At 41.6% G+C, this 23,316-nt stretch overlaps 1 protein-coding gene across 7 annotated transcripts in view; it reads left to right on the top strand.

Moving 5' to 3' along the window:
• The first annotated feature begins 3,430 nt into the window (after nucleotides 1-3,430).
• KLC1 (kinesin light chain 1) overlaps nucleotides 3,431-23,316 on the top strand; it is a 46,629-nt gene continuing 26,743 nt past the window's right edge. For 2 of the 7 annotated variants that reach the window (XM_080972049.1, XM_080972048.1), the window contains exons 1-6: nucleotides 4,453-4,585; nucleotides 18,504-18,765; nucleotides 18,958-19,188; nucleotides 19,544-19,622; nucleotides 20,336-20,561; nucleotides 21,130-21,217. In XM_080972049.1, the coding sequence (XP_080828175.1) occupies nucleotides 18,505-18,765; nucleotides 18,958-19,188; nucleotides 19,544-19,622; nucleotides 20,336-20,561; nucleotides 21,130-21,217 (885 nt within the window). In that variant the 5' untranslated portion in view covers nucleotides 4,453-4,585; nucleotide 18,504. Of the gene's footprint in view, nucleotides 3,669-4,449; nucleotides 4,586-18,503; nucleotides 18,766-18,957; nucleotides 19,189-19,543; nucleotides 19,623-20,335; nucleotides 20,562-21,129; nucleotides 21,218-23,316 lie in introns of those variants that run through there. The other 5 variants (XM_080972047.1, XM_080972044.1, XM_080972046.1 and 2 more) reach the window with 5 other exon arrangements.

The raw sequence follows: 23,316 nt of genomic DNA, 5'->3' as shown, positions 1-23,316 counted from the left end.
GGAGTCAAGAGTGGATTTCATGCTCTTTATTCAGCTCATAGTGGTGAGGAGGAATGGAAGTTCCCCCAGAATGTCTGCTTTATATACATTATTTCACAATGGGCCCTACGTGATTGGCTAATTCCGGGATTCTCCTGTAGCCCAATCAGGTTGCGGATTCACTTCCACCTGGAGCTGGATTGGGTGCCTCCTGTGGACCAATCAGACTGCTGCATTCTGGATCCTATTGTTCTAGGACCAGACTGCTGCATTCTGAATCCTATTGTTCTAGGACCAATCAGACTGCTGCATTTTGGATCCTATTCAACTCAGTACATAACACTGTATATGCTATGTTTTGGTACACCTGCCTCAGCAACCATGACCCAGCTCATGGGCGTAGCCGGGGGGGCAGCTGTTCCCCCAGATAAAGTAAAACAATAAAAATAGTTAGGTTCTGGACCCCCCAACATACCGTAAATCCTGTGCACGCCCATGACCTATCTTACTCCACTTGGAGAAACAAACAATAGCAGTAATGTGCAACAAACCTCACCTCCAACCAGGAAAGTGATGAGAAAATGCATTGGAAAGTGTAGGACAACACATGACTTTCATTTATTTATTATATACTGCCCTTTGCTAAAAGACCACAAGGAGGTTTACAGCAAAGAACACAATAAACCATATACAGTATGTCAATGAATAACTTAACATCCATGCAATACAAAAAAATTAAACATACTGTAAAAAATACAGTGCATAATGATAAGCAATGCATAGTAATAAATAATACATATAATTCATAATACATAATGAACACATACAATGAATCAACATTAAATTATACATAATGTCATCCCAGCAATAATTTAATAGCAGGGCATGGGCAAGCCCACTTTCCCATATACTTGTCACCCCAAAAAGCATGAAAGGTAGCTAGGAACAATCAAAGATGGAAGTTGGCTTATAAATGGAGCTGGTCCAGAACATGGTTCTGTTCTGGATTTGAAAGGACACCATCTAACCTCCCTGCAAACAAATCAGAATGCTCATTGAATAGCCAGCTTTGTCTAATCTCCCTGCAAACAGATTGGGACGAATGCTCAGTTAAACAGGTCATCTGCAACATTGGGAAGTGTGCCCCAAACTTCTTAGACTGGAGGTATATTTGTTTCTAAATTAAAATTCTAAGTGCATTGCAGAGCTTCCCTCTTGGCTTTGAATGCAGAAAAATTCTAGGGCAATCCACTCACAAGTTCCTTTGAATTCAAGAGAGCTTCCTCCTAGCCAGGAAATAACTGGTCTTTTAAAATCATTTTTAATGTTTTAAATTTTGAACTGGTACTTTTGATGGTTTACATTATTCTTATGTGAGCCCCCGTACCTCTTTTTTCCCTGGAAAGAAAGCATAAAAATATTTGAAATAATATTTGAGTTTGAACCTGCTCTCCTGGGTCTATTTTGGTTCCCTCCTTCTAGTGTTGACTGATTTTATTTAAAGATTACAGATAGGTAGCCGTGTTGGTCTGCCATAGTCAAAATAAAAAAAATCCTTCCAGTAGCACCTTTAAGACCAACTAAGTTAGTTCTTGGTATGAGCTTTCGTGTGCAAGCACACTTCTTCAGATACACTCCTGATTTTTTTTATTTAAAGAGTTATTGGCTGACTGATTTGAATGTTTGTTTTGATGGGGGCCAGTCTTACTATGTGGTACACTAAAGTGTGGGATATTGCCCTGCTGGAAAAATGAACTAATAAGCTGAGAGTCCTTAGGGGACAAAGATAAAGTGACAATTTCATACCTGTTTGGTCTGATTTGCCTACAAATGAATACGGCTGATAGTGACTCAGTGCATATGAATAATTTTAATTACTTTCCTTTGGTATAATAAGGTCCATGTTTTGCAACCCCATCCTGTTTAACCCTTACGTTATGTCTATGCTATAAATAGTTCCAGTTATTGTCTTATTTATTTTGGTTTTATTTTATACCTGTTTTTGTCCAAGAGTGATTTATAATTGTAATATGGACTGCGAATTGTATCACCAGATCTATTTGATAGGCACTGTATTTTGTTGAATTTTGTATAACCCTTGAAACGTGTTATTTAATACATTCACATGGCTGGCCCAAGACATTCTGGCACCTGAGGCGAACCACAAAACGGTGCCTCCCTCTGCAACAGGGAAAAAGGGGTGAATGAAGATCTATATCAGGAAAATGGCAGAATAAAGTTCTACATTGGGATCTGATGCCCCTGTGAATCTTGCCGCCCAAGGCAGTTGTCTTGCCTTGCCTCATGCTTGGGCTGGCCCTATACATTGGGTTAATGTCTGTTTTGTTTGACAGTGATGTATAATTTTCTATAACAATCTTTGTTGTTGTTGTTTAGTCTGGACCCCATGGACCAGAGCATGCCAGGCACTCCTGTCTTCCACTGCCTCCCGCAGTTTGGTCAAACTCATGCTGCTAGCTTCGAGAACACTGTCCAACCATCTCGTCCTCTGTTGTCCCCTTCTCCTTGTGCCCTCCATCTTTCCCAACATCAGGCTCCTTTCCAGGGAGTCTTCTCTTCTCATGAGGTGGCCAAAGTCTTGGAGCCTCAGCTTCAGGATCTGTCCTTCCAGTGAGCACTCAGGGCTGATTTCCTTAAGAATGGAGAGGTTTGATCTTCTTGCAGTCCATGGGACTCTCAAGAGTCTCCTCCAGCACCATAATTCAAAAGCATCAATTCTTCGGCGATCAGCCTTCTTTATGGTCCAGCTCTCACTTCCATACATCACTACTGGGAAAACCATAGCTTTAACTATACAGACCTTTGTTGGCAAGGTGATGTCTCTGCTTTTTAAGATGCTGTCTAGGTTTGCCATTGCTTTTCTCCCAAGAAGCAGGCGTCTTTTAATTTCGTGGCTGCTGTTACCATCTGCAGTGATCATGGGTCCCAAGAAAGTAAAATCTCTCACTGCCTCCATTTCTTCTCCTTCTATTTGCCAGAAGGTGATGGGACCAATGGCCATGATCTTAGTTTTTTTGATGTTGAGCTTCAGACCATTCCCAATTTTTTTTAAAAAAAATATTGAATATGTGTGTGTCTGCTTTTTTCATTATACTGCATTTCCCTCACTATTCAGTCTTTCCAGCTGCCTAATCAGGCGGGCTCCACAGTCCACCTAACCCAACCGTCAATAAAGCTGGGCGCTAGAACGTTCCATGGCGCCCATGAGGCGAAGGCGGAGGGCCGCGCCGTCCTGCCAAAACAACGGGTCGAACAGCGCGCGGCCGGAGAGGCAAGCTAGCCCCGTCTCCACTCCAACCCAGCTTGGCGCATGCGCCTTGTACGAAAGGCCTGCCTCGCGCGCGCGCGCGAGCGAGCCTCTCTCCCTCCCTCTTCCCTTCCCTCTGACAGCACTGACATCATTGCTGCCGCCGCGCGGAGGATTGTGGGCCGGGAGGGAGGGCCGCCATTTTCGGTGAGGAGAGGGGCGGAGCTGAGGCCGCTCAGTCAGCCTTGGAAAGCCGGGAAGGACTTACCTCCTCTGTCTCTCTCTCTCTCTGTCTCTTTCAGCGGCGGCTGTAACTGCAACAGCCGCGGTGGCGTCGGCGGCTGTGCGCAGACCAGCCTCCTCCTCCTCCCCGGGACTGACAGCCGGCTACTCCGGCCTGGGCGGAGAGGTCATAGCTGGGGTGAGTGGCCGTTTTTCTGGCATCCTGGTTCCCTCTCCGCCTGCCTCCTCCGAGCCCCCCCTCCCCGGAGCCAGCGGCCTGCCGCCCCTCCCTACGCCCCCTCCCGCCGCCCCTCAGAGATGCCGGGAAAGGGCGCCACTTATGGGAAGGTGTGTGTGTATGCGTGTCCCGTGTATAGTGGGGAGCGATGCTAGATCTAATGGGGGGGGGGGAGGCGTGAGGTGATGCTGATCCCGAGCACCTAAGGCAGCCTCTGCGGAGGGAGGGCCAGATCCTGCGTGGGTGGGTTGTGGCAGCTAATGAGGATGATGATAATAATAATAATAATAATAATAATAATAATAATAATAATAATTTTATTATTTATACCCCATCGTGGCTGGGTTTCCCCAGCCTCACTATGGGCGGCTTACAGGAGGGGGTGTAACGCTGGGTGGGTGGGCTGAATGGAGTACAGTGGTACCTCGGGTTACAGACGCTTCAGGTTACATACGCTTCAGGTTACAGACTGCGCTAACCCAGAAATAGTACCTCGGGTTAAGAACTTTGCTTCAGGATGAGAACCGAAATTGTGCTCCGGTGGCACGGCAGCAGCAGGAGGCCCCATTAGCTGAAGTGGTGCTTGAGGTTAAGAACAGTTTCAGGTTAAGAACAGACCTCCAGAACGAATTAAGTACTTAACCCGAGGTACCACTGTACTTCCAAAATATGGTTATTATTGTCATTATTATATATTCATTTTCCCCTGACGGGGCTCAAGGCGGCTTACAGGTAAAATATAAGAATAGCAGAAAAACATGCCCCTCTCCCCAATCATCAACAACAAAAAATTGGAGCATTGATAGAACTGAAACTGTATACAGATCTAGAAGATGGTGGAAAGGGACATGGACCGGCGGAGGAAGGAGTAATAGGAGGTTGGTAGCAGCCAGATTTGTTTATTTATTAAGCTCTCTGGGTGTGAAGGAAGTGTGCGTATGTGTGTCTTCCTTCCTTGGAGGCTCTTTCTCTCTTGCGGCCCCCCCACCCCATTTTTCCATCGATTACTCATCCAGAACAAAAGGCAGAGCCAGGCTCCTATTAGTCCCGGGTTGGTCCCTTGGTCCCCCATTGGGATTCCGTGGATGTTCAGGCATGGATCATTTGCAAAGAGCCAAGTAGCCAACACAAATCTCTCAATCTCTCGCTTTCTCTTCCCTTTCTCCCCCACCTGCAGCTGGGGAAAGGATGCAGGAGAGGAAGGGATCGGCCTGCATGTAGGGGATGTGCTTCCTTTACAGAGGCAACAACCCCCTTTCCTACCTTTCTCCTTCCCTCTCTCCTTTTCACATTCGTCTCGCGGTTTCGGGGGGCTAGACAGTAACATCTAGGGATGAGGAAATGTGTTACCTCAGTTGCATTTTTAGATGCAGGGTGGCTCAATCCTTCTGGGTTTATGTTTTTTATTGAAATAAGGAAGGGAGAGGGGGTGGGGTATGCTTTTGAGTCTGTTAAGGCAGGCTCATCAGCTTGCTGTCTCCTGGCTTTCTTTTCAATTGATTACAAGATTTTGGACTCTGAAACTGTTTTGAAGCAATACTTACGCATGGAAGCAGGATGACTGAAACCAGGTTGCAATTAGTAAACCCACAGTCCTAACCATTACTACTCAGAAGTAAGCCCCACTGAATTATAGCCTAATTAGCCCTCATTTTTCCTACCTAAAATTACATGTAAACTACTGAAGCTTAAGAGGCCCTTTGAACAAACAGGACCAACCCTTATTCATTAATAACAGGAAATCTGCCAAATGACTTGGGAAACTTTTAAAAATCTAGGAAGTAGTTTTCATTTTTGTATCTTGATGGGAGAAAATATATTGTAGAGCTTGCAATTCAAGCATAACAGTATGACAGTAGAATGAAATATAAACAAATTAGTGATACAATCCTATAATACTCACATAACTGGTAGTAAGCCCTTTTGAACTAAGTGATTCATACTTATGAGTGGACATGAATAGGATTGTGCTGTGTATAGAATAAGTATGCATTTCTGAGCTAAGTTGTATAGGAAACAGTTGAACCATCTACTTATTGCGTACATGTCAGAATTGTATTCTCAGCTTTCCCAAAGAACCATTTATTTTAAAATGACATGAACATATTTTGATTTTAAATATCTCACAGAAGTTCTTTTTCTAAGAATTTTGAAAACTAGGTTGCATCATGGTGGAAGACATTAGTCATAGGACTTAAATGCATCAGGAATAATAAATTCAGCATTCATCAACAGTAAAGTTAAAACAGATCCATTAGACAGAGCTATAATGTGCTATGAGGCAGCACAACTGAGTTATAGCAAGCATATTGCTTAACAGGAAACTGTTCTGAGATGAATTTATATTTTAGGAAGCTGAGAATTGTGTGGTAATAACACAGCTCATTCAGAAATGCTTAGGAGCCAAAATCTATTGTTTTTATTTTTAAAAAGTCCAAGACTGAATAACATTTTTATATAATGTTCCAGATGTTTACCTATATTTTTGTGATCATGAAAATAAAATTGATCTATCCTAGATATTGCTAAAATTATGTACTGTTTAAAAATGCATGTCCTATTGTAAAATAAAGTAAAGGATTACCCAAAGTAATTGTGAAATATTAATTTATTGCAAGTGGGGGCAAAATTCGGGCTTGAGGAAGCTATTGTGTTTTTATTAGAACCCAGAGACCCACCTACTGGAGTCTGGTGCAAAAGAAATACATTTAAAGAAATCTGATCCCAGGAATTTGCTCTTGAGTACTAGAACTGAACAGAATTCTCAGTCCTGACACAGAAGAATCCTAGTCATCCAATGCTTGCTTTATTTCAGCAGTATAATTTAGAGTCAATTTATTGTTGCTGTTGTTAAACAATTAGAAGTCAGAAATCCTTGCCAAAGATCTACCAGTAAATTCCATTCTGCCTTCTGTCCACTGCTGCTTAACAGTGTCCATGCTTGCCTTCTTACTAAGGCAGAGTAAAAAACAGAAGTGATTTAGAATGGAAAGGTTAAAAGAGAAATCTAGGTCACTGGCATAAGAGTAATAGTACTTGCAACCTCAGACGAAGCCTCTGAATATTAAATAAGAACACAGAACAATATCTGAACATTAAAGGAAGATGAAGTGGGTTATAATATAAAAAATTTCAGTGTAATATGATTTTATTTTAAAGGAGGGATCAGTTGCTGTTAGCTTTGTGTCTGAGTTTTCCATCAGGCTTTGACAAAATGCTCACCTGCCTCTCTTCCTTTGTGCTGTATCTGTTGGTTTCTTTTGCTCAGTTGGGTGCCCTTGGGATGTTTCATTGTACCCTCTAATGCAGTCTCTGGCTTTTTACTGCAGGCTAAATTCCCTTTGGACATGAGTATTAGTGCAGCTTCTCTTCAGTCTCCACCTTTCTGCCTCTGAGGCGCAGTTAGCTTAGAATATGTTTTTACTCTGAATTTTCAGTATAACCCTGTCTAGTGTGACAACATGGCTTCTATACATTTTAGGCTTTTTAACATTCAGAATAGCAAGTGCACGAGGCAACATCAAACAAAAGCTGTCTGAAAGAGCTATGGTGCTCAAATATGTCATTTTCTTTATAATAGGAACTAAGCTTCAAATGTTTAAGCTTCAGTTTTTGGAATCTTCAAGAAATGGAGGGCCTCCAATTTAATTTATTCTTTGCAGGATGTACTGCTCATAAGCTTGCATGTAAAATAGCATAGGAAGCAAAATCCCCTGAGGAAGTTTGTCCTTATTACCATACTGTATTTTCTATGCCTTATTGCTGATGCACATGCAAAATATATTGATATTCCTGGAGGGGGGGATGAATGGGTTTTTTAAGATGACAGATTAGGCAGGAAAGAATGGATTGTTTTGTCAAACTTTTTTAATAGCAATATTCATTGATGCAGAGAAGAAAGTATTTGGAAATATCCCCCCCCCCCCATTTTTTTTATTACTCTGTAGTTGTATTAAGTGCAATTTTCCTGTCATCTCTAGAAAATAAACTCTTGTCACTACAGATAAGGGATTCTAGGCTTTTTCAAATCAAAGATGAATTTGTAATGGATAAAATTTGAAGCTATTGCAGCGGCAAGGACTGTGAGCTTTTCTGGTTTCTGTCCATAAACTTGCTGCTAGCAATTATTCATCCCTCACTGGGATAATACTGTCCTATGTCACAAGCAGCACTTATTTTTCAGGGGGTACTCAAGGGTACGGAATACCAGCACCTCTTTTTTGTTGTTGCTAAAAAGTGTGGCACTTATTGTAACAACTTAATGGCTAGTACCGGCACCTATTTTTCTAGGGGGGGAAACCACTGCTCACAAGGCTATTGTAAAGATTATTTGCAGCATATTTGAAACACTTTTAACACTCAGTATGCTATATTGTTGTTGTTGTTTAGTCGTATCCGACTCTTCGTGACCCCATGGACCAGAGCACGCCAGGCACTTCTGTCTTCCACTGCCTCCCGCAGTTTGGTCAAACTCATGCTGGTAGTTTCGAGAACACTATTCAACCATCTTGTCCTCTGTTATGCTATATACATAAATGCAAGGAAGTAAATTTTGTACTTTTTTACTTCAGTACTTCCATTCCCAGTACAAAATAAACACTTGCCAGCTTTTTCCCGCCATTCACTTTATTTTCCAATACGCTAACATTTGTTGAGTAACTCAACGCAGCATCTGGTTTCCAAAATAATTGGGGTATCAATAGGTATGGTACCTGAAATTACTGAAGTATTTTGCGTAAAACTAACCTTTGTGTTTGTATTGCTGAGAAGTGACTAATTTATCATGTTGCCTGTATACATTTTTTCAAACATATTTTTTACCAATATAATTTAGTCCAATAAAATTGCATAAGCGCAACATGGCAAGAAATCTTCCTTCATATACTGACTTTACTTTAGAGATTATGGCTTATTTAAACCATAGTTTTCTGTTACATTGAAATGAGGAGGTTAGATTACTGACTACTAACTAGCATAGGAAATTATCATATGCTGATTAGTAAACCAAGATTAAAATCATAGTTTCTCGGTTTGACTGTGACAGGAAACTGTGATTTCAGCAAGTCATGATCTCTGAGCTGAAGTAAGTGTGTAAGAGGTTTTGAAATTGTTTTAGATTCATATGGTGCACCCAAAGTTGTGTGATTAAAAATCCTCTCATGATTTTTTGTCTTACCTCACTAACCTTTAGGGCTATAAAACTATTTTGCCATCAGTCTTCATATGTGTTCCAAATTGCCATCCATGTGGCTCATGACCTTGCTGTTGGCACTCTGTGATTATCTGCCCTTGACGAATTCTCAGTATTCCATAATAATAATATTACCAAAGTAAGAACATTCAATAGTTTTGATTTGAGTAAAGGAAAACTGTACACTTGCAGCTTTAAAAAAATCTGTATTTCAAGGGTAGTGTCAGTATTTCTATATACTTATGGTTTTATAGTATTGTGTTCAGTGGCATTGACCTAAAAATGTCTACTTTTTATGCTGAACAACAAAATAAATATCATGTTGATATGTTGATAACTGACTCAAGATGAATTATTTGTTTAAGGTGGGGGGGGGGAGGGTTGCTTGAAGGGGAATAGCTCTGAACATGGGAATTCTTAATCTTGAAAGTGTTATTTGTGCTGACAATGGGTGATCTCCACTAAGTCCAACTGAAACTAGCTGCAAATTTATTTTTGTTGATCTCAGTGACTGTTGGATATCACCCAATAGACAGCTCACTGGCTTCATTGGGATACAGATGTATGGCACCTGTTAAGTATTTTTCATTTATTGCACCAGCCATTTACACCTTGTTCCAAGAAAGGAGAGCTGCATGTAGAAGCAGGATTGCATGCACCCTATTGATAAAGATATGCATTCCCATCTGTGGACATGCTCATTTGGACCCCATTAAATTGGCTGGATTCATCTTTTGATGACTCTGTGTTCTGATGGATTTGGGCCATAGTGTTGTTAAATAGCTACACAAACTGTACTTAAATAAATATGCTGATATAGTTTAATTCTGTGCACAATGAGAACAGTTGGGGGAAATAATCAACATTGTATGATGCAACGTTTATGATGTTGCTAGTATATGTGCTGTAGGAATTACCAGTGCTGAGAGATGAGTCTGTGTAACATTTGTCCTTCTGAAATAACCTGAGGAGTTTGGCTGTTTGAGACATGCCTTCAGAAGGAAATAGTTGACTGATGATATAAGACATTTCATCAGTGCATACGTGGAATTATCAAGGAAAACTTAAGTCAGGTGAGCATGGTGAAATGGCATCATACTAGTTTACCAGCATTTGACTGATTTACCTCTTTCACACATTTTCCTGTAGCAAACACATTGACAGACATGGCCTACTTGTACATTGCCTTGGTCAGGTGTTCGGCTTGTTCTTTTTCTTCAGTCAGCCAACCTATGCAAGATGGCCTGTGTTGACTGCAAGACAACATGCTGAAAATGTAAGAGCCTCACCCTGGCAAGCAGCTCTGTGCATATGTTGAAAAGGGAAAAAAATCCCAAGATCTGCTGTTGACATGAGATTGGAACAGATAGGCAATGCTAATGCTGCAAGTACCGTAAATTTCGCTCTATAACACGCAGATTTTTTCTCCTAAAGAGTAAGGGGAAATGTCTGTGCGTGTTATTGAGCGAATGTGTGGACCCTGGCGCTGACTCGCCGGAGCGCAGGGGCAAAATAGGCAAAAATCAAGCAAAAAAAAGATCGGGCGGGCGGGCGGAGGGAAGGGGGAAGGCGGAAGCTTTCCTGCATTCTGCCTCAGGGTCTTACTGCCCACCTGCTTCTGTTGCTGCGTTTGCTCAAACTCAACAAAGAGCAGGGAATCCCCTGCCCTCCTGGCAAGCAGAGGGTTAAGGAAAGGATCGAGTCCTTCCTTCTAATTCTTTCCTAGTCACACTGCGTGCAGGCTCCAGCCCACCACTTCCTCCTCTCCGTGCTCTAGGGACTCGCAGGCAGCCGAAAAGCAAAAGCATGCAGGTGGGAGAGAGAGAGAGAGAGAGAGAGAGAGGGCTGGCTTGGGTGGGGGGGGGGGACTTTTGCTTTACAATGGTAGGTTTCTCATTTCTTTTCCAAAAGCAGAGAGCCCTGCCCCCAGGCCCCCTCCAAATTACAGCTTCTCCAAGCAATGTACTGCTGGAGGGAGACAGTATGCTTGTTTGGAAGAGAAACCCTGCTTCCCTGCTCGTAAGTAACAGCAGGCTGGATTGCAGAGTGAGACATGGAAATCTCTGGATTTATATGCTGTATATCAAATATCTTAATCTATACTTTCTACACGCGGCTGGTAAATCAGAATCTCCTGAGCCAGGAGGATTACAGCATCTCTCCTCTCCCCTTCATTAAAAGCCTAATACTCTTCTTTGAAGTATAACGTGAGAATGTTTTTTATATATATTTTTTAAAGTTCTTTTCCTCATTGTGCGCTATACACTGATAATTGCTGCCACAATAACAATTGATTGAAAATGGAATTTAGTCTCCCCCCCCCCCATAGAGAGCTGTTCTTCAAACGTTTAGCCTTAATACAGTGGCTGATGTAATACCCTTCTGCTTCACTAGGCATTTTATATAGGGACATTAAAATTGATTTTCTATATCTTGGCAGATGAAAAAAAGTGTGTTACATGCCCTATTGCCCAAAAGTGTGCAAGCACAGAGCAAAGGTTGCAGTGACAGAGGTGGCCAAAAAAGAAATACCGTAAATAAAAAAGAAATCATACTTCGTATATCCTGTCTGGCTTGGGGGGGGGGGGCTTTTGCTTTCCTTCCCTCCCCATTTAAAACGTGGTGACAAAGCACGGATCCACATGGATCCTCAGGATTTTTGCACTGGGTCACCCCAAATTCACCATCAGATCACATTACATGTCCATGGCTACAGTCTGTACCAAAAAAATCACGCACCCACTGTTGCCTGGGGCTGCAATGGTGCAAAAACGTGGTTACAAAGCATGGATCCACATGGATCCTCAGGATTTTTGCATTGGGCTACTCCAAACTCACTGTCAGATCACATGTCTGTGGCCACAGCATGAACCACAAAAATCATACACCCACTGTTTCATTTAGAATATTTTTTTTCTTGTTTTCCTCCTCTAAAAACTACGTGCGTGTTATGGTCTGGTGCGTGTTATAGAGCGAAAAATACGGTAATCTAACAGAAATGTTAGCATTTACCAACCCATATCTATTGGACAAAGCTGGACAGAAAGTCATTTACTAAGATCAAGCATTTTGAGTAAAACCAAATTTTGAAGAGCTGGGGTGCCACAAAGAGGAAGATACTACTGCTGAACTGCAACTAACATGAAGAAGGATCGTGCACAGTTTATCTTCATGATAAAGATCAAAGAAAGATGGAAGAAAGTTTGTATCCCTTTGAAGCATACATCAAACTCTCATTGTTCAGCATGGTTGTTGGCATCCATCTGTCTCAAGAGACAATGGCTACAAGAAAGCTGCACCATCCCTACAGCTGATTTCCTGTTGAATATGTTCCACAAGGGAAATAAAGCTTATGACAACTTCATTGCTGTGAGAATCTATTACATCTCAAACCAGCCAATTACAAGGTGTAATCTTTTACAACAGTCAGAAGAAAAATAAGAAAATACTGTATATTTAAGGTGACAATTCCTGTATCACTACAAAAAAGAGTTACAGGTATATCCCCTGATATTAGTTCCTCTGATTTGGTCACATAGATGCAACCATGTTTTAAACTGACAGTTTTCACTTAAAAGTAGAATCCATAGTCAACAGCTATCATAGATTGCACATGAGTTGATGGAATGTTCCTTCTTTCCATGTGTATGCTAGTGGAGTCTGAACTGGCAGTGACTGACCAGAAACAAGACGAAGATATATAATTGACTTAATTTATTACCTTGCAATGTCATGTACTTCACTAAATTACATTATTACGTGCACCTATGACATGGATATGTTACTCATTCTTCTAGGAAATTCTGAAAGCAGATGTTTGGATGGAAGTAGTTTTGCAATCAAAGAGTAGTTTGAAGTACTACATAGATGTGTGATAGCTAGCTCATTTATGATCACTATGTGCAAATCCGTATCTGGATTTCTTTGCTTCACTGGATGCCTTTTTAAGCGAGGGAAGATTCAGCCTTCAAGGTTCAGGAAGTAAATGAGAATGTACAAGCCATGCTTTCTTCTTTAAAGTGATTGGATTTGGAATGAGGTAACAAAAGCTTAAAACCATGTAAATTGAAGCTAGTTAATGAAGCAAGACTGCAGAAGTTCATAGTTGTGTACAATCAATGTGGTTCTATGAGTGAAATTATAGGAACATATGGAAGAACTGTGCTGCCATGCAAGTCATTCAAAAGAAGATATTGTAGACAATTTTATTTATGGAATTGGACCCAAGCTACACAAAGCAAGACACTGTTGTCCAGTCCACAGCTAGAAAACTGAAAATCAAAGTGCACAACAGAGGGATTTGATGGGGATCAGGATTCCTATCTCTCGGAATCTTCAAGTACACAGATCATGATGCCTCGGTACCATTCTCATGTAGCTGATGAAATAGAGGAGACTCATGTTCTTTGTGGATTTGGAGACAGTCTTCACCCAAAAGTGTGCTTGTTATCAATTTTATTCATGTACAGCAAGTAAAATCACAAACAAGGTTTGTGATAGCTAGCCTGAAAAAAGCATAATAATTGTATAAATTATACAATAAGCTAACTAAACCCTCACAAAACTAAATAAGGCATAAGACTACAAACAGTTAAGCGTAAGGCTACCAAGCAATAGCCTGCATGGCATCTTACAGCCAGGGTGAAACATCTCTGTTAGTTCTGGGTCTATCTCTTAAGTTCCTCATCTTAGTTTCAGCAGCTGAGTTGTGGTTTTGCCAGTTGTCTGGCTCCCTATTATGTATTGTTTCACTATGCTGACAAGGCTAATTCATGTGTTCATAATACACATATGAGTTATATGTCACTGGGCTTTACCTTCTTTATGCATTCCTGGGAGGAAAAGGGAATACTCTAGATCCCAAGCAGCTACGTTCTTCAAACTAAAAGCAGTTGTGTGAGAAACTCAGCTTATATGTTACAGACAACCAGCCTTTGATTCTTCCAGCTAGTGCATTGTTTATCATACTTTACAAGCCTTGTGACATTTGCTAATTTCTACTGAATAAACGCTGTGCTGCTGACAAAGATTCATATTAACTCTGGAAGGGACAGGTTACAAATAGCAAACAAAGCTAAGTCCATGCATGTTAGGCCTTATGCTGGGGCATTAAAGGGACAATTGCCAGCATCAGTCCTTGTGATAACCGTAGTCTTCTACACATGTCAGGAAGATTTTGGGATTCACATGGCAGGAGAGCATCTTAAACAAAGATGTGCTCTCCCAAGCCCACATTCTCACCATGTTTGCACTCCTGTCTCAGCAACATCTACGCTAGGTTGGTAATGTCCACAGAATAAAAGATGGCAGGATCCCCAAGGACATGCTCTGTGGAGAGCTTGCTTCAGGCACCGGGCCCATTGGCAGACCAACTCTTCATTACAAAAATGTCTGCAAACTTGACATGAAGGCTGGCAACATTAATCCTGTGGTGTGGGAATCCCTTGCAGACGACCACAGTGCCTGGAGACAGACAAACAGGTTGTATATCCACAGCAGTGACCTGAGGAGGAATGACCATTGGAAGAAGAAACACCATGGTACACTTGCGTCAGCACAACCGAACGCTTTCATCTGCCTCAGCTGCAACGGATCCTGTATTTTTCGTTTCGGTCTCTATTGCCACAGCAGGTGCTGTAACTCTCCAATAGCTCAACTCTGATATTGTCTTCTGCTAACTAACACACAACTGGGGGAAGGACAACATATGCATGGTCAATTGGTTTTTAATGCCTGGTGGTTGTTTCTCCTTGTGATCTTAATGGCATTGGTATCAGTGAGTTCCTGAACCAGGAGACCTAGCTCAGCCTTTATTTTTCACTGGTATCTTCCCTTCATACTCCAAAATCAGATAAATTCTACCCCTTTACTAAATTTAGGATTATAGGTAGTCTGCAACATCCCCCCAAATTCATAATATTATTTTCCTACTTCAAGTAAAGGTGTGCTCCAAGTAGAACCATTGAAGAACAAGAGAAATAAGATACAATACTTTGCATACCTTTTTCTAGCTCTGTCACAGGTATGCACATGCTCAGATTTAGGAATAAGAAGCTCAACCCAGTGTTTGGAAACATGTTATGGCCCAAAGGCTGTTGTTTAGATTTATTTTCTGATATATTTTGCATATTTGTATGCAACCAATTTGCTCCCTGGCAATTCACAATAAAATGCATAGAACAATGAAATCAATAGTACACAGCAAACCAGGAACAGAGGTGCATTTAAAATAGATTAAAGCATGAAGCATAAAAGGCTTCAGAAAAGCAGATCTTCTTACAGTGCCAAAAGAGAAGAATGAGTGCATGGTTAGCCTCCCTAGGGAAGGAGTTCTGTGAGTGGTACAGAGGTATTTGCTTTAACAGAGAATTGGCAACTAATAGTTACCCTTATTGGGTGGCACTGTGGGTTAAACCACAGAGCCTAGGACTTGCCGATCAGAAGGTCGGCGGTTCAAATCCCTGCGACAGGGTGAGCTCCTATTGCTCGGTCCCTGCTCCTGCCAACCTAGCAGTTCGAAAGCACGTCAAAGTGCAAGTAGATAAATAGGTACCGCTTCGGCGGGAAGGTAAACGGCGTTTCCGTGTGCTGCTCTGGTTTGCCAGAAGCGACTTAGTCATGCTGGCCACATGACCCGGAAGCTGTACGCCGGCTTCCTCAGCCTATAGAGCGAGATGAGTGCCGCAACCCCAGAGTCGGCCACGACTGGACCTAATGGTCAGGGGTCCCTTTACCTTTACCTTAGTTACCCTTATTACAGCTATTCCTGACGGACCTTCTGGAATAGGTTTTAATTGAGCAGAGGCTGCAGTGGGGAAGGGAAACTTGGAGAATATAAGCCTGCCTTGTGGAAGTCTCTTTTTGCTTTTGCAAGACATATCTGGATCCAAGCCATGATATGTACTAGCTATGAATGGTGAATGTGCTTGTCTATAGCACTCGTGATTCAAGTTGAAGTTTAGTATCATAATGGGAAAAGAAAATTGGTTAATTGCTAATGAGTGGTCCTTTACAATTAGAATATATTCTGTGTTGAATATGTTGGAAATTGCTGTTGTGTTTTTGCTGTGCCTTTTTCAAAATTCAGTTGCAGTCTCTCACCCCAACCCCACCTCCCAGTGAGTCATGTGTGTCTGACTGTGCGGTGTGAAATTTTGTTTTTTAAGGAAACAGTTCCTGGCAAATTAGGGAAGTGTGACAAGTCTCTCAACTCTTCTTTTTGCTTTCAGATCTGTGGAGGTGACTAAGTATTTTGGTATTGCTTTCAGATTCAGAGAAAGGACAGCTCAATCCTACCCATTTTAACTCATGGGTGGGGAGTCAGTGGTCCTCCAGACGTCATTAGACTTCCAACTCCCATCACTCAAGCTGGCATGGTCAATAGCAATGGATTATAGAAGTTGTTGTTCAGCAACATATAGTGTTAGAAACTGAGATATGACAGCTAAATGGCACCTTAAACCTAGGTTATGGGCACAAGAATGGAATGTCTAGGCGCACTTTTTATAACAAGAATACAAAGCTGAAAATGAATGAACTGCAGCTAAAGTATTATGTTCATTTTTCACATGGTCTAGTCCTTTCCCTGCTGACCCCCCTAGTATTCTTAAAAGGTTCTCTTCTCCAGTCTTCAGAGAGCAGCTGGAAGTGGGGAGACAGAAAAAGTTCCTCCTTTCCTTCCACTCTGCAGTTTTAATCTGAAATCTTAGGCACAGTACTGTGCCCAGAGCTCAGAAACTGCTCTCGCTAATGCAGTTCCCTGTTGCAAAATATGCCTGGAACAATGGGAGTTTTGAACACTGCATATAGATAGCCACAAGTTCCCCATATTTGCTCTAGCTCAGGCTTCCTCAGCCTTGGCCCTCCAGATGTTTTGAGACTACAATTCTCATCCCTGACCACTGGTCCTGCTAGCTAGGGATCATGGTAGTTGTAGGCCAAAAACATCTGGAGGGCCAAGGTTGAGGAAGCCTGCTCTAGCTGATGCAAAATAATTTCTGTTGCACAGGGTCCCTTCAGTCCTCCAAATGAGATTTATGGAGGGGGAGCAGGGGGAATTGCTAGAAACTGCTCCTCTCCCCTTTCTTCCATCAGGGAATTGGACAACATTGGAAGCCACGCGGTAGCTGCTGCTTTAATGTTTACTTCAATTGTTTTAATGTGATTCATCTTGCATGTGGGCAGGAGACTATAGTTTCATCTACCTCTGTCCTGAGTGAGGAGGAGCATAAAGGTGCTGGCTCTTCTTTACTGTTCTGAGATAATCCCTTATGGTCCATGATTATTATTATTTCTCCTGATAACCATATACTTACTGGGTTCCCTCCCTCCTAAACATGTCTTCAATGGAAATTTGAATACCTCTCTGAAATTGTAAATCTATGGAAGAACTGGTTAAATGAATTGTGCCCAAGCAGGCTCTACAGGTTATTGAGAGAGCAGTAAACTGCTTTTGACCCATGGAAGTCATTTAGAAGTGCTTCTGTCAGCAGCTTTTAGAGCTGAATGCACTGGTTTGCTATATTATAAAATAACAGGAAAAATCCCTTTTACCTGTCTTTCATTAGTTTCCCTTACTCAGCCAGTTCAATATTCTTGTCATTTTTAAAATTTCCCATCCCTTTGGGTTGGGTGACAATGTATGCCTGCAAAACAGGATTAATAAATGGATATTTCACACAAATCAATACTGAAACAGACAGGTGTTAAGTGCTTTCTGGTCCGTGTGTGTGTAGGAAGGATATAAGAATTCAAAAGCTTTGAGACCATGGGGCCGTATTCAGTGTAATGCTGGGGAGATCAGTCCATCAGCTCAAGCGTTTCTGCTTGCTTGACAGCAGTCTCTCCTTCCTTGCCCTTACTGTTCTGGGGATTCTGCTTACTCTCCAGAGCAGATTTGGGGAAGGCATGTTGTGGCTATTGCACTGGCTTCCACTAGTGTGATGACTTAGTTGAATATTGTTAATTTATTTTTTATTATTAATAATATGGCCCAGGGATAATATTTTAATATTGTTTAAAATATGGATTGTAAATTATGCTGTCCCTATTGTAAGGAAGTTTTTGTACTGCCTTAATATTTAAATTATATATCCTGTATTTTTAATACTGTTTTATTGTACGCTGCCCAGTGAATATTTATTGATGGGCTGCTACATAACTCATAATTCATAAATCATATAATTGTAGATTTGGAAGGGACCCTGAGGCTCATCCACTAAAATATATGTATCTTGCTGGCCGGCAAAGCTTACCCAAACCTTTCAGAAATTAAAATATTGTTGACTGCATAGCCTTTTTGTGATAGTAATGTTTACTGCAAATGTATTGACAATATTTTATTGCACGAATCTGTAGCTGTATACAAGATACAAAATATTGGAGCACTGCTTTGTATTGTGGAAAATGTTTGTTTTGAATAGGAAATTTCACAGGAGTTATTGTAGACACACCTATATTCAAAATCTAGAGTATGTATACCAATATGTTTTATGCCATTTTGGCATGCTTTGGTCTACTGCATCAGTTTTCAATTAAGACCAATAAGAATTGTAAAATATGTTGTTTGGCTTTAAACTAAAGTTACCATTTCTGTGTTTTCTTAGAATGTATGACAACATGTCCACAATGGTGTATCTAAAGGAAGACAAGTTGGAGAAACTCACTCAAGATGAAATTATTTCAAAGACTAAGCAAGTGATTCAAGGGCTAGAAGCTTTGAAGAATGAGCACAATTCCATCTTACAGAGTTTACTGGAGACACTGAAGTGTTTGAAGAAAGATGACGAAACAAATTTGGTGGAAGAAAAATCAAACATGATTCGCAAGTCTCTGGAAATGCTGGAACTTGGACTCAGTGAAGCACAGGTGAAAAGCCATTTCTATTTAGTCTGGTGTCAAAGTGTTATCTTGCTTTGATACAGTTTTTTAACAATGTTAACAATTAAAATCTCAAATGTTGGATTTGTAAAGCAGCGATGCAGTTGATGCTAACCCACATATATGTTCAAATATTGTAAGACAAGAGGAATAATACTTGTAATTTCTGGTCCTTTCTAGGTAATGATGGCCTTGTCAAATCACTTAAATGCGGTGGAATCAGAGAAGCAGAAATTACGAGCTCAGGTTCGCAGGCTATGCCAGGAAAATCAATGGCTAAGAGATGAGCTAGCCAATACCCAGCAGAAATTACAAAAGAGTGAACAGTCAGTGGCTCAGCTGGAAGAAGAAAAGAAGCACCTAGAATTTATGAATCAGTTAAAAAAATACGATGATGATATATCTCCTTCAGTAAGTAGCTTCACATTAAAACACATTTTATTCCTAATTTTTTTCTGTTTGCTGAGGAATGCTACCCTATAAATGTTGGGACCTTTCCTTATAGGAGAGTTGTCCAGCCCTGTGATCACCTTTGTTACCCTTTTCTCAAGATCATCTGGTCATAAACTTAGAGTTCTTTTTTTGCACTTCTAAATATCATGCTTAGTAGATGATACACTTTTCAGTAACTATTAGTTTGAGAAGTAGGGCGGGGAGACAGTAGGGAGACAAAAGGTGCCTTTTGCAATTTGTGGATATGCATAATGCACATATCCATATTGATTCAGTGGTTCTAACTGCTTGTTGTTTCTTGGGATTTGTCTAGGAGGATAAAGACACAGATTCTACCAAAGAGCCACTGGATGATTTATTCCCCAATGATGAAGATGACCAAGGACAAGGGAGTAAGTGAATGTAACTTTATACATTATACAGAGTGAGTGGGGACTAGTGGAAGTTTAGCTGCTTCTTTAAGTCATTAGTGCACAGTGCACAGCATAAAAGAGTAGCTGCAGTATTGAAGCCTGGCAGCTGACTTCCCAGAAACAATAAAAATGATAGACTTGAAACTTCTGATGGGCAATCAGAAATTGTACTTCATTGTGAAGATTTTTTCCTAGTTAGTGATAACCACGGTTTATCATGTTTGAACTGGGGAAATCATACTTTGCTCTCAAATTATACTGAGGCTAGGATCCAGTTCTGAAGCTAAGCATGCAAGGAACAAGTCTCCCCCATGGTTATAGGTTTGGGCTCTTCCCCAGGTTACATTGGCTTGCTAGATGGGGGGGGGGGGGCCACGGTGGCTGAACTTTTGATTTCCTGCTTTTCCATGAGTTTGGCTATATCCAATCTCATTCTCCTGGGAAGCCAGAGACTTTCAAGTGTAATGAATAGAAGAAATAGAACTTGCTAACAAAACATGTGCCAGAGTATGCTCAAAGTAATGTGTGTGTTTAAAAAAAAACCACAAGAGTGGAATGATTAGGTATAATAACCTCATGGAACTCAATCATAGTTTTGACAGTTAAAACATTTGAGTGTGTAGTCTTAAAGAAGTTCAATTCATTCATGCCAGTTATATATTAATTTTAATATACAGCTTTCTTCTTTCTAGTTCAACAACCACATAGCAGTGCAGCAGCAGCTGCCCAGCAGGGTGGCTATGAAATCCCAGCAAGATTAAGGACCCTTCATAATCTTGTCATTCAGTATGCTTCCCAAGGCAGATATGAAGTTGCTGTACCCCTCTGTAAACAAGCACTTGAAGACCTGGAGAAGACATCAGGTCATGATCATCCTGATGTTGCCACTATGTTGAATATACTTGCATTGGTATACAGGTTGGTATTTAAACGGTTTTCTAATGTGTTTGATGTTACAGCTAGACTAAAATACAGTACTTGTGGTGGTGTTTTGAGTAACAATGTTGTATTTTAGTTTGAGGACATGGCCTTTTTAGGGAGACAGTCATGCAACTTGAATAATATTCCTAGATATTTTGAGTTGGGCTGAGGACATTCTTACTTTAGCAGTAGTTTGCTGCTAGTGGCTTGGGAACTGAATCTGCATTTTGTTTTGGTGCTGGTTGGTGCATCTGATGACCTTAGATTGGGAGGAGAACTGGGTATACTGTCCATAGTATCCTGTAGTTGTTGTTCTTTATAGAGATGTAGAGGGCAGCCTCAGATTATCAGCGTGGTCTGTTCTAGTACCTAGCCACTGTGCTGTAACTCTGTTGAATAATAGGCACTTCATGGGTTGAGACATGAAAAGAGCAGAATCTGCACTGGATTCTGACAGTTTCATATACTTAAGATACTGAATCCAATTCTTGCTGATTTTCCTGACTGAATTCTTAGATAATATGTTCATGAGATATGGTTGTTAATCATGACTTCTCTAATTTAGGGACCAGAATAAATACAAAGATGCAGCAAACTTACTGAATGATGCTTTGGCTATTCGTGAAAAGACCTTGGGCAAAGATCATCCAGCGGTTTGTATATTAGATAGTTCTTTTGTTTCTTCCTTCTTTTGTTTCTTCCTTCTTTGTAGTATCAAGTCCTTTTGGTTTCCTTTGAAACTCATTTTAATATTAACTCAACAGGAAGGTTTTTAAGCCCTGGTTTATCGTTAACTTCATTCAGGTAGGTAATTCTCAATATAATGTCTTGCACTTTTAATAATTAAGCACAAAACTCTTTCAACATTGGTCCACTTAAATTACTTTCTTGCACACTTGTCTGATTCTGAATCATTTACATGATGAATTTACCTGAAATTCTGAAATATTTCAAATGTGTTTTTGGATTGCTTTTTTGGAGCAATAGTAAAAACTTTTGTTCAGTGTAAGCCATTTATTAAATACTCTCCATTGATAATTACAGAGGTCCTTTCTATAATATGAAACTATGTCACTTTCTAATATATATCTTTTGAATATAGTATTCTGCTTCATCGAGCAAAATTGTGCATTTCCTAATATTCCTAGCCCAGTGCTTCCCAGCCAGTATGTTATAACTAATCTATTGTCCACATGCTTGTCCCAGTTAAGGTTTTAGCTCTGGGCCAGTACTTTCAAAACATAGACCTAGTCCTTTAGCATGACTTATTCCATGCTTGCTGGATCTTACTACTTGGTTCTACTTAACAACCTAGTAAATATGTACCGTCCAACAACAATTTGCTACTATTTGTAGGCCGCCAAAGGTTGGGCATCACTGTGCTAGTGTCAGGGAACTGCCATCGGAAGGAAGGGAAGTGAAAGGGCTCACACAGGTTGGGAGAGACTCAGCAGCTGAAGAGGGAACCAGTAGGGGGAGAGGAGCTGAGCTGAGGGAAAGGGAGCTGGAGGGATGGCTCAGAGACACTTCCAGCGAAAACAGTGGGGAGGTTTCAGGACCTCCTGTAGGGACACCCACTCCTCGCCGGAAACTGTCACGCAGAGAGTCCAGAAGACGTGTTTCCGTTAAGGAGCTTTTATGTTGGAAGCGATTCCGAAAGCAACCACTGTCGGAATCTGCCAGCGACTGACGGAGCCATGTTTAAGGGGCTCCGTTACAGACAGAGGTTTGCAAACTTGACCAAACTCTGAGGGACTAGGATTTTACACACAAGCAGCTCATCGTCCCATCACAGCATTCCGACAGTCTTCGTGAGCAGCTTGTGCAGGAGAAGGCATCATGAGCAACCCAGCCGGAACCGGAGAAGCAGGAGCTGGAGCGGGTCCAAGCCTGGAAGAAAGGTACCGGGTGTTGGAGGTCCAGCTAGCGCTGCAGACGGCGAGGCTTGAGGAGAGGAGGGCTCAGGATGCAGACAAAAAGGGGAAAGACACCCAGCTCGTCAGAAAGGTACCAGGATTGGTGCAGAAGTTTGGGGGGGAGCCCAAAGACTATCATGGCTTTCGGACAGAGATGCAATATGCCCTCAATCTGCAGTTTGATGAATTCCCTGATGAGGAATCACGAGTGGCTTTCGTGATTGGGCATCTTGAAAAGGGGGCGAGAGACTGGGTTAGACCCCTGATGGCAGCGAATAGTGACGTCCTAAAGGACACGATGAAGTTCTTTCGCGCCATGGATCTGATGTTTTCCAGCGATATTGAACAGGGAGTGGTCCGCAGACAGTTAATGGCTTGCAAACAGGGGAGCCGATCTGTCCGTGAGTACTGGACTGAGTTCACCATGTTGATCCATAAATTGGGGTGGGATCTATCGGCGGAACCCATTCAAATGCTCTTTGAAGAAGGGCTTTCTTCGGCTGTGAAAGACGAACTTTCCCGGGCGCCCAGGGCGGAGTCTATGGACCAGCTGACCAAATCAGCGCTGACCATAGGAGCGCGCCAGGAGGCGAGAGCATTGGAGAGGCGGGAAGGGAAGGGGGAACGTTGGAAGGAGTTCCGCATTCCAGACATTCCAGAGCCAACTTTCCCGCCGGCAGAGCCGATGGAAATCGGAACAGCGCGCGCGCGCGCAGTTTCAAAGCCCAGTGAGGGGGGAAAGAAGGAGGGAAAAGGCGCCCGGAAATGCTATCTCTGCCAACAGCCAGGTCACTTTGCCAGAGTCTGCCCCCAGAGGAAGGAATGGCAAGGGATGG

The sequence above is a fragment of the Podarcis pityusensis genome, assembly GCF_964106645.2.
Source record: "Podarcis pityusensis genome assembly, chromosome: 1".
Taxonomy (NCBI): domain Eukaryota; kingdom Metazoa; phylum Chordata; class Lepidosauria; order Squamata; family Lacertidae; genus Podarcis; species Podarcis pityusensis.
The sequence above is the reverse complement of the archived record's forward strand: the minus strand, read 5'-3'. Positions and strand labels throughout refer to the sequence as shown.